This window comes from Scylla paramamosain, chromosome 32 (assembly GCF_035594125.1).
Source record: "Scylla paramamosain isolate STU-SP2022 chromosome 32, ASM3559412v1, whole genome shotgun sequence".
In the NCBI taxonomy this organism is placed as follows: Eukaryota; Metazoa; Arthropoda; class Malacostraca; order Decapoda; family Portunidae; genus Scylla; species Scylla paramamosain.
In genome coordinates, this window is record NC_087182.1 from 18,482,381 (window position 1) to 18,494,841 (window position 12,461).

The following is a 12,461-nucleotide window of genomic DNA, read 5'->3' on the forward strand; positions in this document are numbered from 1 at the left end:
TTATTTTATGTTAGATTAGGTATTGGTTTAAGATGGGTGGGAATCTCACGGAGGAATCCTTAGTACAGAATATTTAGTGCTTCTTAATGTGGGATCTACGGTACCTGCCTCTACCTGTGCGGTCTTAATAAATCACTACCTCGTGGCTCAGGTGTGAGGCTACCTGTCCCCCACACGTCACCCTTTGATTAGGCAAAGTTAGCTCAGGTGTTGTGAGAAGCAGGTAACACATTTGTGCTTGTAGGTGCGGTGTTTAGTGGTGGTGGTGATGGTGGTGGTTGTGGTGGTTAGTGGTCGAAGGAGGAGGCGCCGAGGAGGCAGGCACAGCTGGCGGGCAGCTTGAAGGTCTCCACAGCGAAGGGGAAGTACTGGTCGTAGGGGTCGTAGACGAGGAAGCGGTGGTAAACGGACTTCTGCAGGCACTTGGAGTCGTAGCAGTGGGGGACCTTGGGGCAGGGGTCATGGCCCTCACACTGCTCCACGCGGGCTGTCTGAGTGACCGTCTCGTAGTGAATGTCCACGTTGTTCACCACCACGCGCCACTTGCCCTCAGTGTTCTTAGCCCGCAGCGGCTTGACGTAAGCGGTGACGGAGGGGCAGAGGTAGGTCTCCTCTTCAGGTTCCTCAGGCCCCTCCACGGACAGCTCGGTGTTGAGGTCAGCCACATCAGCGTAGAGATGATTGAACTTATCCAAATGGTATCTAATCGCTTGCTTGATCTCATACTTCGGATAGTCCTCGTCCTCAGTGCAGTAGGTGTCGTTGGTCAGCTCTGCACAGGCGGGGAGGTCAGGCTGCGGGTAGTAGACTGGCTTGGAGTCGTAGGTAGGGACGTAGGTATAGTGCGGGGGTGCGGGGAGGCGATATGAAGGGGCGTAGCTGTAAGGTGAGGCGTGAGCGAGGCTGTATGTGCGGGGCCGGGGCGTGAGATGTAGCGAGGTGATAAGGCGGCGAAGGGCGTGGCGGCGAGGGCTGTTTCTTCCCGGGTCGTGAGTGTTTGGCGGGGGCCTCTGTTGTCTGCGGGGCGTATGAGGCAGACGCGGGTGTAATGGGGGCGCTGGCATGGGTGGGGTGCGAACTGGGACTCTGGGTCGTGGCGGGGGTGCTGGGGGGCTCTGTCACGGCCTGGGTGGGGTTCTTCGGGGGTGTGGCATAGGTTGTGGTCTTCGGCGGCTTTCTCAGGGCATCTGGCGGCTCGTGGGCGGCGTGGCGGGCGTGCTGGCGGACCTTGTAGCTGACGGGCTGCTGTCCACCGAAGGAGATGGACACGTGACTGACGGACTCTGAAGCGGCGACACCCACCAGTGCCACCACGATCTGAGGGAGGGTAGGAGGTCTCTCTCTCTCTCTCTCTCTCTCTCTCTCTCTCTCTCTCTCTCTCTCTCTCTCTCTCTCTCTCTCTCTCTCTCTCTCTGTAACAAGCCTCCAATTGAGATAAGTGAGTGCTCAGGGAAAGTTTGAACATTAGAGAAGTTCTTTGGCGTGTCGTGAGGTAATGGCTACAGAGTAGTGGTGGTGGTGGCGGTGGTAATATCAGTTGTCGAAGAAGAAAAAGAACAAAAAGAAGAAGACGATGAAAGAAAAGAAAAAGTAGAAAAAGACAAGAAGACAGAAAGAGAAGAAGAAAGAGACAAAGAAAAAGAAAAGAAGAAAAAAGAAGAAAAGAAGGAGGAGGAAGAAGCGAAGGAAAGAAGACGAGAAAGTAGTAGTAGTAGTAGTAGTAGTAGTAGCACCAGCAGCACTAGTCACAAAATCAGACCAATAAAAAAATCCTTGACCTAAATCATAAATAAAAGTGAAAATCCATTATTACGAAAAAAAAATCACGAATTTCACTCAACATTTTTTTTCTATTTTCTTTTTTCCTATGTTGAACTCACCAAGATGCGGAGAGCCATGGGACTGACCTTCCCTTACGGCGTCAAGCTGGCCACTGAGGGTTACGGGGCAGGTACCTGGGTATATATATAGAGTGGGGTTGCTCAGGAAGGTACAGAGAGAAAGGGAAAGTAAAGAGAGAGAGAGAGAGAGAGAGAGAGAGAGAGAGAGAGAGAGAGAGAGAGAGAGAGAGAGAGAGAGAGAGAGAGAGAGAGAAGAAGGGGAGAAGATGGGAGATGATGGGTGTTCTGGATGGATGAAGTGGAAGAGAGGTAAAGGAGAAGAAATGGAGGAAGGAGGAGTCTAAGAGAGGGAAAGATGGAAAAAAATTAAGGAAAAGGAGAAGAAAGGATAGATTATAGAGGAAAGGAATGAAAGGTGTACGAAAAAAGGAGAAGAAAAAGAAAGAGGAAGAATAAAAGAATAATTGAAGAAATAAGTTTTGGGAGAGGAAGAGATGAAGAGAAAGAGAGAGAAAAAGTGAAGGAAAGAGATGGATTTTGGAAGGAAGGAAGGAAGGAAGAAAATGATGGATAAAAGGAAGAAAACATACCCAGGAAAAGAGTAAAAGAGGAAGGGAAATAAGAAGATAAGGAAAAGAAGTTGCGTAGATGGGTCTTAGAAGGAAGGAAGAAAGAGGAACGGGAAGGGAATAAGAAAAGAAGGAAAGAAAAATAGAGAAAGGAAAAAAGATTCTAGATAAAAGGATCAGGTTCATTATTCATTCCTTCACTCCTTCCTTCCTTCATTCATTCATTCATTCATTCATGCTTTCATCTATTCGCCCATTTATTGATTCATTTATTGCACATCTTAAATGATCATAATTTTCTTCTAATGTCGCTAATTTTTGCATTCAGAATTTTATTATAACCTTTTATACCAGGTCCATTCATTCGTTCATTCACTCTTTCACTCGTCCATTCATTACCTTGTTTCACTCATTGCCATTATTCTCTTAGGGCGTCAAATATTATCATTAGCTAGTCCATTCATTCACTCGCTCATTCACTCTTCCGTTACTCAGCTTAAGTCATCATTATCTTCTTAGGGCTCAAATTATGACCTGCAAAATTACTACTTACTTCATTATTACGCTTCAACTGAGTGCCTCCTCCTGAGCTGCCTGAGTGCGAAGAAAACGAGGTGCTGACAAGGTGCTTCCAGGCTCAAGGTCAGCTTCGTGAAGGAAAAAGAAAGAAAAAAGAGGAAAAGATAGTTATTGTTATGACGGAGTTGGAGGAAGTAGTAGTAGTAATAGTAGGAGTAGTAGTAGTAGCAGTAGTAGTAGTAGTAGTAATAGTAGTACGCACTAAAATACGCTTCTCTTTACACATTCATCCTCGCCTCATCTTAAGTAAACAAACCCACTTAGCTCAGACAACAAGGGCGCCCTGAATCACCTTACTTACCCTCCGGGGCTCCCAGGTGTTCCCAGATGCCCTCATTTGCCCATAAGTGACCAATTTGCAAAGTAAGATCATCAGCTAACTTTCGAACTCGAACCTAGCGTCTTAAATACTTAGGTCAACTTGTTAATCATTGTGCCAGCGATTCAAAGCCTAGGTATCCTTGTTACATCGTGGCCAATTACCTGATGAATGGTTATGGCCGAGCAGAGATTGGTTTGTTAGTGCCTGAATAGGAGAGGGGTGCGGAGGAGGAGATGGTGGAGGAGGTGGTGGTGGTGGCGGAGGAGGTGGTGTTTGAAAAAGGTTTGTTTGTGTATCTTAGTAGTGGTGGCAGTGTGGTAATACTGGTGGTGGTGGTGGTGGTTGTGGTAGTGATAGGAGAAAGGGGAGGAGGAGCAGGAGGAGGAGATAGAGGAGAGTGGTGATAGTAGTACGTATGTGTGATTCAGTGCTAATTTTTAAAGATAATTTACTTATATTAACACACACACACACACTCTCTCTCTCTCTCTCTCTCTCTCTCTCTCTCTCTCTCTCTCTCTCTCTCTCTCCTTCAAACACACCACAACACCCTCCCCAAACAACACCCTCCCTTGAACTGATGCACCGAGGCACGCTACGCTACTGATTTCACCTCACTAGGGTCATGGCACCTTGCACCTCTTTAGGCACCACTGCGGGGGCGGCCTGGGACCCTTACCACGCCCTACTCACACGTACTCACCCTTACTCACCCCCATTAACTCAGTGCTACTCGCTTCATTGCTCGCAAGGCTTCACGTGTTTGCACTTTCACTCCCCGCCATCAGAATCTTACGTAGCTTCATTTGCATCATATATTTTTCACGCCGCATGGTTGAGGGCGAAGGTGTGTGTGGGTGTGGGGGTGTAGGTGTGTGGGTCAAGTACCTATAGACTCCTGCCTGTGTGTTACCTGTGCGCTGATTGATGGCAGGTAGTGTGAGGAGGGGTGGAGGGGAAGGGGAGACGTAGTGTAGAAGGGGTGTGTTGGGGAGGCGTAGAAAAAAGGGGGAAGAAGAAGGTTTGGTGAGACGTAGAAAGGGGGAGGAAGAAGAGGAAGGTTTGGGGGAGGATTAGAAGGAGGGGATAAGAAGGGGAAGGTTAGACTGGAAGGATTGGAGAGATTAAAAAGGAAGGAAAGAAGGAATGAAGGAAGGAAGGAAGGAAGGAAGGAAGGGAAGGAAGGAGGGAAGGTGGGAGTTTCATGTGTGTGTGTGTGTGTGTGTGTGTGTGTGTGTGTGTGTGTGTGTGTGTTTGTTTTGTGGAGGTAATGCAAACGATAGGCCGCTCTAGTGTGTGTGTGTGTGTGTGTGTGTTTTATGGAGGTATAAACGCTAAGGGTCGCACGTGTGTATGTGTATACTGTATGTATGTGTAATTCTCGTCACACTCCCACAGACCTGATGAAAGGCGGTCTTTGCTTCCCCCGTAGGCCCAAGCTAGTGAGGCGTGGGTGGCGGCGGCGTGGGGCAGTGGAGGCGGCGTAGGGAAGACCGGAGAGGCGTGGGTGTCAGAGCCCGGGGGATGGTCGCGGGCAGCTCTGCAAACACCAAAGAGACATTAATTGCTTTTCAAACGGTGGGCGGCGTCAGGGCAGCGTGGCGGCGTCAATATTAGCACAGCAGCACCGGCCCTCCTTCTGCCGGTCTGGTCACGCCCCACCTCCCGCCTCCCACCGCGCAGGGCCTCCGTCAGCGCCCCACCTTGACCCACTCACTCACGCGGCTCTAATTAATCTGACGCCACGGACTCACAACCACAAAGGGACGCGGTTTACTTGTCTTGCCTCCAGCGTTCTTTTCCTCCCTTTTCTCGCCGTCCCCTTGAAGGTTACTCATTATTCATTCCTTGTACTCATCACTGCTACCTTTACTCTTATCTTGCTCATCATCCCTAGAAGATTACTCATTAGTTATTCCTCGTACTTATCACTGCTACTTTTGGTGATGGTGGTAATGATGACTCCCTTTACTCTTCACTCTTTATTGCCTCCCCTTAAGTCATCACCACTATCTTGACTCATCACTATCTCTGACTCACTAGAACTCATCACTACTCCTAAAATTCACTATCACCCTTTATAAACTCATCACCACGCCACGTAAACTCACCACCACTGACTCACTCTCTCCCTAGGACTCATCACCACTTCTGAATTCATCACCATCGTTCAGTGATTCACCTCCATGAACTCACCACCACTCTTTCTACACCCATCACCACTCTGACTCATTCTCTCCCTGGGAATCATCACCAGTCCCAAATTCATCACCTCACCGGACTCATCACAATATCTTTCCTGAAATCATTACCATTTTTGTTTTCCTACTACTATAACTCATTCCCTCTACTGACTCACTTTCCCAGGACTCCTCACCACTATGACTCACTTTCCCTAGGGCCTAGACTCATCACCATTCACCACAACGCCCCCTAGACTCATTACCACCCGTGCATAACTCGCGCCTCCCTCTTACTTTGCCATCCCCGTTGCATGACTGACCACAACCTTTGCATGACTTAACAGCCTCTCCCTCTCTCTCTTTCTTTCTCCCTCTCCCTGCCTGACTCACCCTCCCTGCCTGTGTTCCAATGGCTGCTTTATATTCAGTTCTGTAACGTGTCCTAGATCCTGTAAGATCCTGTGGCGGTAAGGACACAGTTCATGGCTCGGAACCTGACGAAGCGCCTGCATCTCCTTCTACGTCGCTGGCGGGAAGGAATCTTAGTTAAACACAAGGACGTAAGACATAAAACATAAGAATATTAGGTATAAAACATAAAAACGGATATGAAACACAAGAACATTAGACATAAAAGATAAGAACATTGTAATAAGATCATAAGACCGTAAGAAAATAAGGGAAAGGTGCAGTAAGTCAGTAAGCCTAGACGTGGCAGTCCCTGTATAAAGCATTCTTACATATATCTATCATTCACTACAAAGAACACAGGGAAATAAGGGAAGCTGCAAGAACACGTCAGTCTACATGTGTGACGTCCCTTTACGGAACATACCTACCTGCCTGTATCCACCTATCGTATTATTAATTTTATCTATTTTTTTACAACTCTTTATTATAAAGATATTTGTTTAGCAGTGAAAGGGATAAATAGAAGTACATATTTTAAGCATAAATCACTATCTTGCCCTGCTGTATCTCACCTCAGCATCCCTCACTATTATTGATGTCTCCCTATACGTGTGTCGCACAGGTGAGCTCATTAGTCCCTGACATGAGGCGCGTGTTGTGTGCGGCGCCACAACGCAGGGCGGCGCTCCGGCCCTTGCCCGTCGTGACCACCAGGGCCTTTCACCACCGGGTCACGACGCGCAGGTGGCCGACTGAGACCCCCGTGAGAGAGGTAGATAGATAGATAGGTAGGTAGGTAGGTAGATAGGTGAGTACGTAGAGAGGTGGATAGATATATAGATAGGTAGATAGAAAAATAGGTATATGAAGGAAACATAAGCGGGTAAATAGATATGTAGGCAGGTAGACAGATATATGTAGATAAGTGAATGGATGGATAAACAGATAGGACGTAAAAAATATGAACTGATAGATAGATAGATAGATAGAGAGTGCATATTTGGTGTATTGATCACAAAATTTTAATAATGCAGCAGTCAATAACTAGCAAACAGTCCCAGCTGGTGTGCGCTTGTTCCGTACCTTCTTAAAAACAACACTAAGATGAAACCACGTGTAAATTTTCTCTAAATGCTCCGCGGCTTCCACACGCTCGTTCCCTTGCCGCTGATGACCTCGTTAGGGTGAGGCGGCCATTTCAACCATACCTGCACCTGCTTGACTTAAATCCCTAACACCCTCTTCATTCCTGTACCTTTTTGCACGCTCCTCTAGACACTCCCCCGTCTGTTAGAATCAATACAAAGATATACAGATGAGAAGTATTACTCATGAAGGGAGATTGAAGCTTTTAAATTTGCAGCCCTCAGAGAGACGTAGGGAAAGAGCGGATCTGATAGACGTCTTTATGTGGTATAGGGGATATAGCAAGGGTCATGAGCAAAATTCAGGGACAGAAGAGGATCAGAAGGAAAAAAGAGGAATCAGATAGAAAGAGAGAGAGGAAGACAAAAGACAGAAAGACAGGAGAGGGAGAGAGAAAGGAAAATTGGCAAGGACATAAAAGACCGACAGAAAGAGGAAGCAGGAAGGAACATAAGAGGAACAAAAAAGGAAAAGAGGAAACGGAAGAAGATATAGAGAGGGAGGAAGCAAGAAAGACAAAAGAAGGGATAGAAAAAGAAAAATCAAAAGGACAGATGAAAGACAGAGACAAAGAGTAACAGAAAGGAAAAAGGAGGAATCAGATAGAAAGAGAGAGAAAGAGGAAACAGGAAAGACAAAAGAGGGAGAGAAAAAGAAAAATCAGAAAGAACAGATGAAAGAAAAAAGACAGAAAGACAGAAAGAGGAAGCAGGAAGAGGCAGGCGAGGGGCAGCGAGGGGCAGGGAGGGGCAGGGAGGGATGGGGCAACTCACGGCCTTCACACCCGAGTCATTCTTAAAGCTGTGCCGCCTGAGTCACCTGCCCCAGCTCACGTGCACGGCGGCGGAGTAAAGGGGATGGCTCCTATTCTCAGGGGTTTATGCCGCGCAGGTAAACACTGGCAGCGAGGAGGTAGTCGCGGTCAGGAGTCAGGTAACGTGCTGCACTTAACTGAGACTTAGCTTCTTGTCTTCGATTATAAGTTCTTTAATAATGAAATTAGTTAGATATTTGGCGTATTGTTGTTAATTTTGCCCTCTGATCTTGAAGTCAGGTTAATATTTAGCGTTTTGTCACGATTTTTTTTTCCTTTAATCAGAAAATGTTAGATATGTAGCGTTTTGTTATTAATATTGTCCTCCAATCTGGAAATCTGTCAAATATTTAGCGTTTTGTTATTAATCTTGTCCTTTGTTCTGGAAATCCAATCCGTGAAATATTTAGCGTTTTGTCGTTTATCCTCAGTCCTCTACTCTGGAAATCTATTGAATATATGTAGCGTTTTGTCTTCGGTCTTAAGTCCTCTATGTAAGATTGTACATAAGATTGTCAGCAGGTGAGAGGTCTGAAGCGCTTTGTTCTCTCATTCAAAGGACGCAGAGATGAATAGACGTGCTCTCAAAGGAAAATCTCTCATTGTTAAACTATCACTGCATTCATGAAGACACCCTTTGAAGACACCAGTGACTTCCAGTACAGCTTGTTGAAAAGTAAAATAAAAAAAAAAAGAAAAAAAGATGACACGACGAAACGCTTCAGAGTGTGATAACCTTACAGAACTGAAGGAGGACAGATAGACGGGGTAAGAAAAGAAGAAGGACGAAAGAGGGAGAAACAAAAAAAGAAAGATGAAAGAGAGAAAACAGAAAATATACATTACCCATCATTGAACAAAGACTGAGAGAAAGTAAACAAAACAAAGTACAAGACTACAGAAGGTTACTTAATGTTTTGCACCACGACTTAACTCCCGCCATTAGCATTAGTAGTAGCGTTGTTACAAGGCAAGGACGATCAGCAGCAAACTTCGAGGCTGCCTGTGGTAACCTGTTGCATGTAATCTAAAGTAAGAGAAACAGGCGAGTAAAGGTGAAGGCTCCATACTATAAAAAGAAGAGACTCCATAGCTGTAATCGTTGCTTGTTATAATTCTGCTATTGCGTGTATGAAAACTGGTGAAAAATTACGTGCTTTATTTAAATCACTCATTTTTTAAGCTTTTTATTGCACTTTTAAAATTATTGTTATTACTATTGCTACTACTACTATTGCTACTGATGCTATTGCTACTGCTGCTGTTACTACTACTACTACTACTACTACTACTACTCATAATAATAGTAGCTACTTTTAATAACAACTACTTCTGTCATTACTACCACCACCACCACCATCATTACTACTACTACTACTACTACTACTACTACTACTATCACTACTACCACCACCACCACTAACAACAACAACAACAACAACAACAACAACAACAACAACAACAACAACACTACCACAGTAAGAAAGTAATCTGGAGAAACTGAATCGCTTCCGGAGTGCATGTGACATCCTGACATCCTGAAGGGAAGAGGACTGTGTATGTATGTGTGTGTGTGTGTGTGTGTGTGTGTGTGTGTGTGTGTGTGTGTGTGTGTGTGGTGAGGGGAAGCCTGAAAGTAGCAATACCCTTTAAATGTTTGAGAGAGAGAGAGAGAGAGAGAGAGAGAGAGAGAGAGAGAGAGAGAGAGAGAGAGAGAGAGAGAGAGAGAGAGGCTATTCAATTTTGACAGAACATGAGCAAACATAATGGGAAAAATATATATATCATATCTTTTTAACTCTTTTATCAACAAACATTCTTCAGTTTTTATAATACGTTGTACTTTATTTCCTTTATTATCAGTCTGTTTCTTACTATAAACTAATAAACTAACAATAGAAGCGGTAGATGATGAGGAACCTTCGTCCTTACTATCCTACACTGCTTAAGCTCAAATATTCAGAGTGTAAAACCACCAACGGATCTCCTGCTGTTTGTTTTACCTTTGTGCTCCTTTGTGACTTGACCGTAAGAGAGAGAGAGAGAGAGAGAGAGAGAGAGAGAGAGAGAGAGAGAGAGAGAGAGAGAGAGAGAGAGAGAGCTTGCATTTCGTCTTATTTGCAGCATGAAAGTTCTTTTTAACCAAGTTTGGTGTTTGTGAGAGAGAAGAGAGGAAGTGGAGGAAGAGGACGAGGAGAGGGGAGAAGTGGTACCAGGTGACACTACTTGAAAGAGGAGGAGGAGGAGGAGGAAAAGGAAGAAGAGAGGATAAAGTCGAAGGAATAGTGGCTGAATAATGCTGGAGAGAGAGAGAGAGAGAGAGAGAGAGAGAGAGAGAGAGAGAGAGAGAGAGAGAGAGAGAGAGAGAGAGAGAGAGAGTCATGAAGATCTGTTACTCTCAATCCTCTCATTTCCTGTACTTAGATGCACGTGTTTCTTTTGTGTACGTGACTGTGTACGTATCCCCTCCTCCTCTCCTCCTCCTCCTCCTCCTCCTCCTCCTCCTCCTCCTCCTCCTCCTCCTTCTCCTCCTCCTCCTCCTTATCTCTTACCCCATTTCCTTCCTATCTTTAACCATATCCCTGTCCCTCCCCCCTTCTCTCTCTCTCTCTCTCTCTCTCTCTCTCTCTCTCTCTCTCTCTCTCTCTCTCTCTCTCTCTCTCTCTCTCTCTGGTTCACACATTTTACTGCGTTTTAGTTGAGCGAGCGCTGGTACACACACACACACACACACACACACACTCAGGCACACACACACACACACACACACACACACACACACACACTCAGGCACACACACACACACAGGCACACACACTAGGTGACTCTTATGAAACTTTTCCATTGTCTCTTAATTTTACACCTGCGTCCATTCAATTTCACCTTCAGTATCTCACCTGTACCTGTATGTTAACCTTATATGTTGTTATGCTTCTTATATTCTTTGTTCCTGTACTCTGTCACCTTGCCTTGTATCCAGCAGTTCTTATCCTTCATTCACCTCGTTGATTTACAGTCCTCTCCTCTCGTGTTTACTTAAATTCCTTATCATGTACTCCTCCTCCTGCTCCTTCTGTTGTTGTTGTTGTTGTTGTTGTTGTTGTTGTTGCTGCTGCTGCTGTCATTCTACTTCTTCATCATCATCTTTTCCTTCTCCGCTTCCTTCTTCTTCCTCCTCATCCATGCAAGAGTCTAAAAGATTGTTGTTGTTTTCGTATCCTTTGTAATCATATCTAGTCCTCCTCCTCCTCCTCCTCCTCCTCCTGTGCTTCTTATTCATACCCACGCCTCCCCATCATCAGATATTCCCCATGACTCCTTACTCCTGCCTATCTCCAGAACACGCCTTGCCTCACCTTACCTATTCATGGGCACCTCATTTCTGCTCTCCTTCCTTCGCCCTTCCCTTACCTCGTCTCCCTTAACCCGCTTCCCTTACTCTCTCTCTCTCTCTCTCTCTCTCTCTCTCTCTCTCTCTCTCTCTCTCTCTCTCTCTCTCTCTCTCTCTCTTTCTTTACTCCCATTCCCCCCCTACCAAAGACCTGCTTACATCTCCCCTTACCATACACACTCCCCTTGCCTCCCCCCGCCCCTCTGGCCTCTCCCCCTCTTAACACCCCCTTGAAGACACCCCTTACCCACAACCCACTACACCCTCCCCTTCCTATCTACATTCCCCTGGTGCCTCTCTCGTTCTTCCTCGGGCATGGTGCCAGTGGTCATGTGTGTGTGTGTGTGTGTGTGTGTGTGTGTGTGTCCCCCTGCGTCCACCTTAGTGTTTATATTTACTTTCCCACACCTGCTCTCACCTGGCTGCCTACCTCATCTGCGTGTTCGTGACGTCACCGTGTGCATGCTGTATTGATCCGCTGTTCATCCTCTTCCTCTTCCTCTTTATCCTCCTTTTTTTTTATTTCTTTCCCTCATTCTTACTTTTATTCTCATTTATTTCACTGGTATGTTAATAGTTTAAGTTCTCTGGTTCTTGTGTGTGCGTGTAAGTGTGCCTGTGTATGTGTGTGTACGTGCGTGCGTGAGGCGGCGGCGGTGGCGACGGTGGTGGTGGTAGTGGTGGTGGTCGGGAGGGGTCATACGGCGGGGGGGGAAGGTAATGACGTTCTCATAACAAAGCTGTAATGCGCCAACAGCAAAACATAAAGGTGCCGGGACTGTGTGTGTGTGTGTGTGTGTGTGTGTCTGTGTGTGTGTGTGTGTGTGTGTGTGTGTGTGTTTCTCATTCTGTCATGACCCCCTCTCTTACTCCCTTCCTCCCCCCTCTTCTCTCCTCCTCCTCCTTCTCTCCTCCTACTCCTCCTCCTTCTGTCAACCCTCCTTACTGCCTTCTGTCTGTCTCTCTCTTCTCTCCTCCCTCTCCCTCCCGTCTCCTCTCTTTGCCCCTCTTCTCCCTCCATTAACTCCCCTCCTCCTCCTCCTCCTCCTCCTCCTCCTTCTTTTCAGTGCACAAGTGTAATTTTCATAACACGTATCACCATTACAACTTCACCACACCATTTCACCACCACTATCACTATCACCATCACCACCACCATCACCACCATCACCATCACCATCACCACCACCATCACTATAATTAAG

At 46.1% G+C, this 12,461-nt stretch overlaps 1 protein-coding gene and 1 pseudogene across 2 annotated transcripts in view; one reads left to right on the top strand and one right to left on the bottom strand.

Moving 5' to 3' along the window:
* The window catches only part of LOC135089352 (neurotrophin 1-like), a 2,696-nt gene extending 727 nt beyond the window's left edge, over positions 1–1,969 (bottom strand). Inside the window, exons 1-2 of the mRNA XM_063984917.1 lie at positions 1,881–1,969; positions 1–1,317 (exon numbers count right to left, since the gene is read on the bottom strand). The exon at positions 1–1,317 is cut by the window's left edge and continues 727 nt beyond it. Coding sequence (XP_063840987.1) covers positions 288–1,064 — 777 coding nt within the window. The 5' untranslated portion in view covers positions 1,065–1,317; positions 1,881–1,969 and the 3' untranslated portion in view covers positions 1–287. The remainder of the gene's footprint in view (positions 1,318–1,880) is intronic.
* Positions 1–12,461, top strand: part of LOC135089350 (neurotrophin 1-like) — a 102,967-nt pseudogene that overhangs the window by 61,740 nt on the left and 28,766 nt on the right. The window lies entirely within an intron of this gene.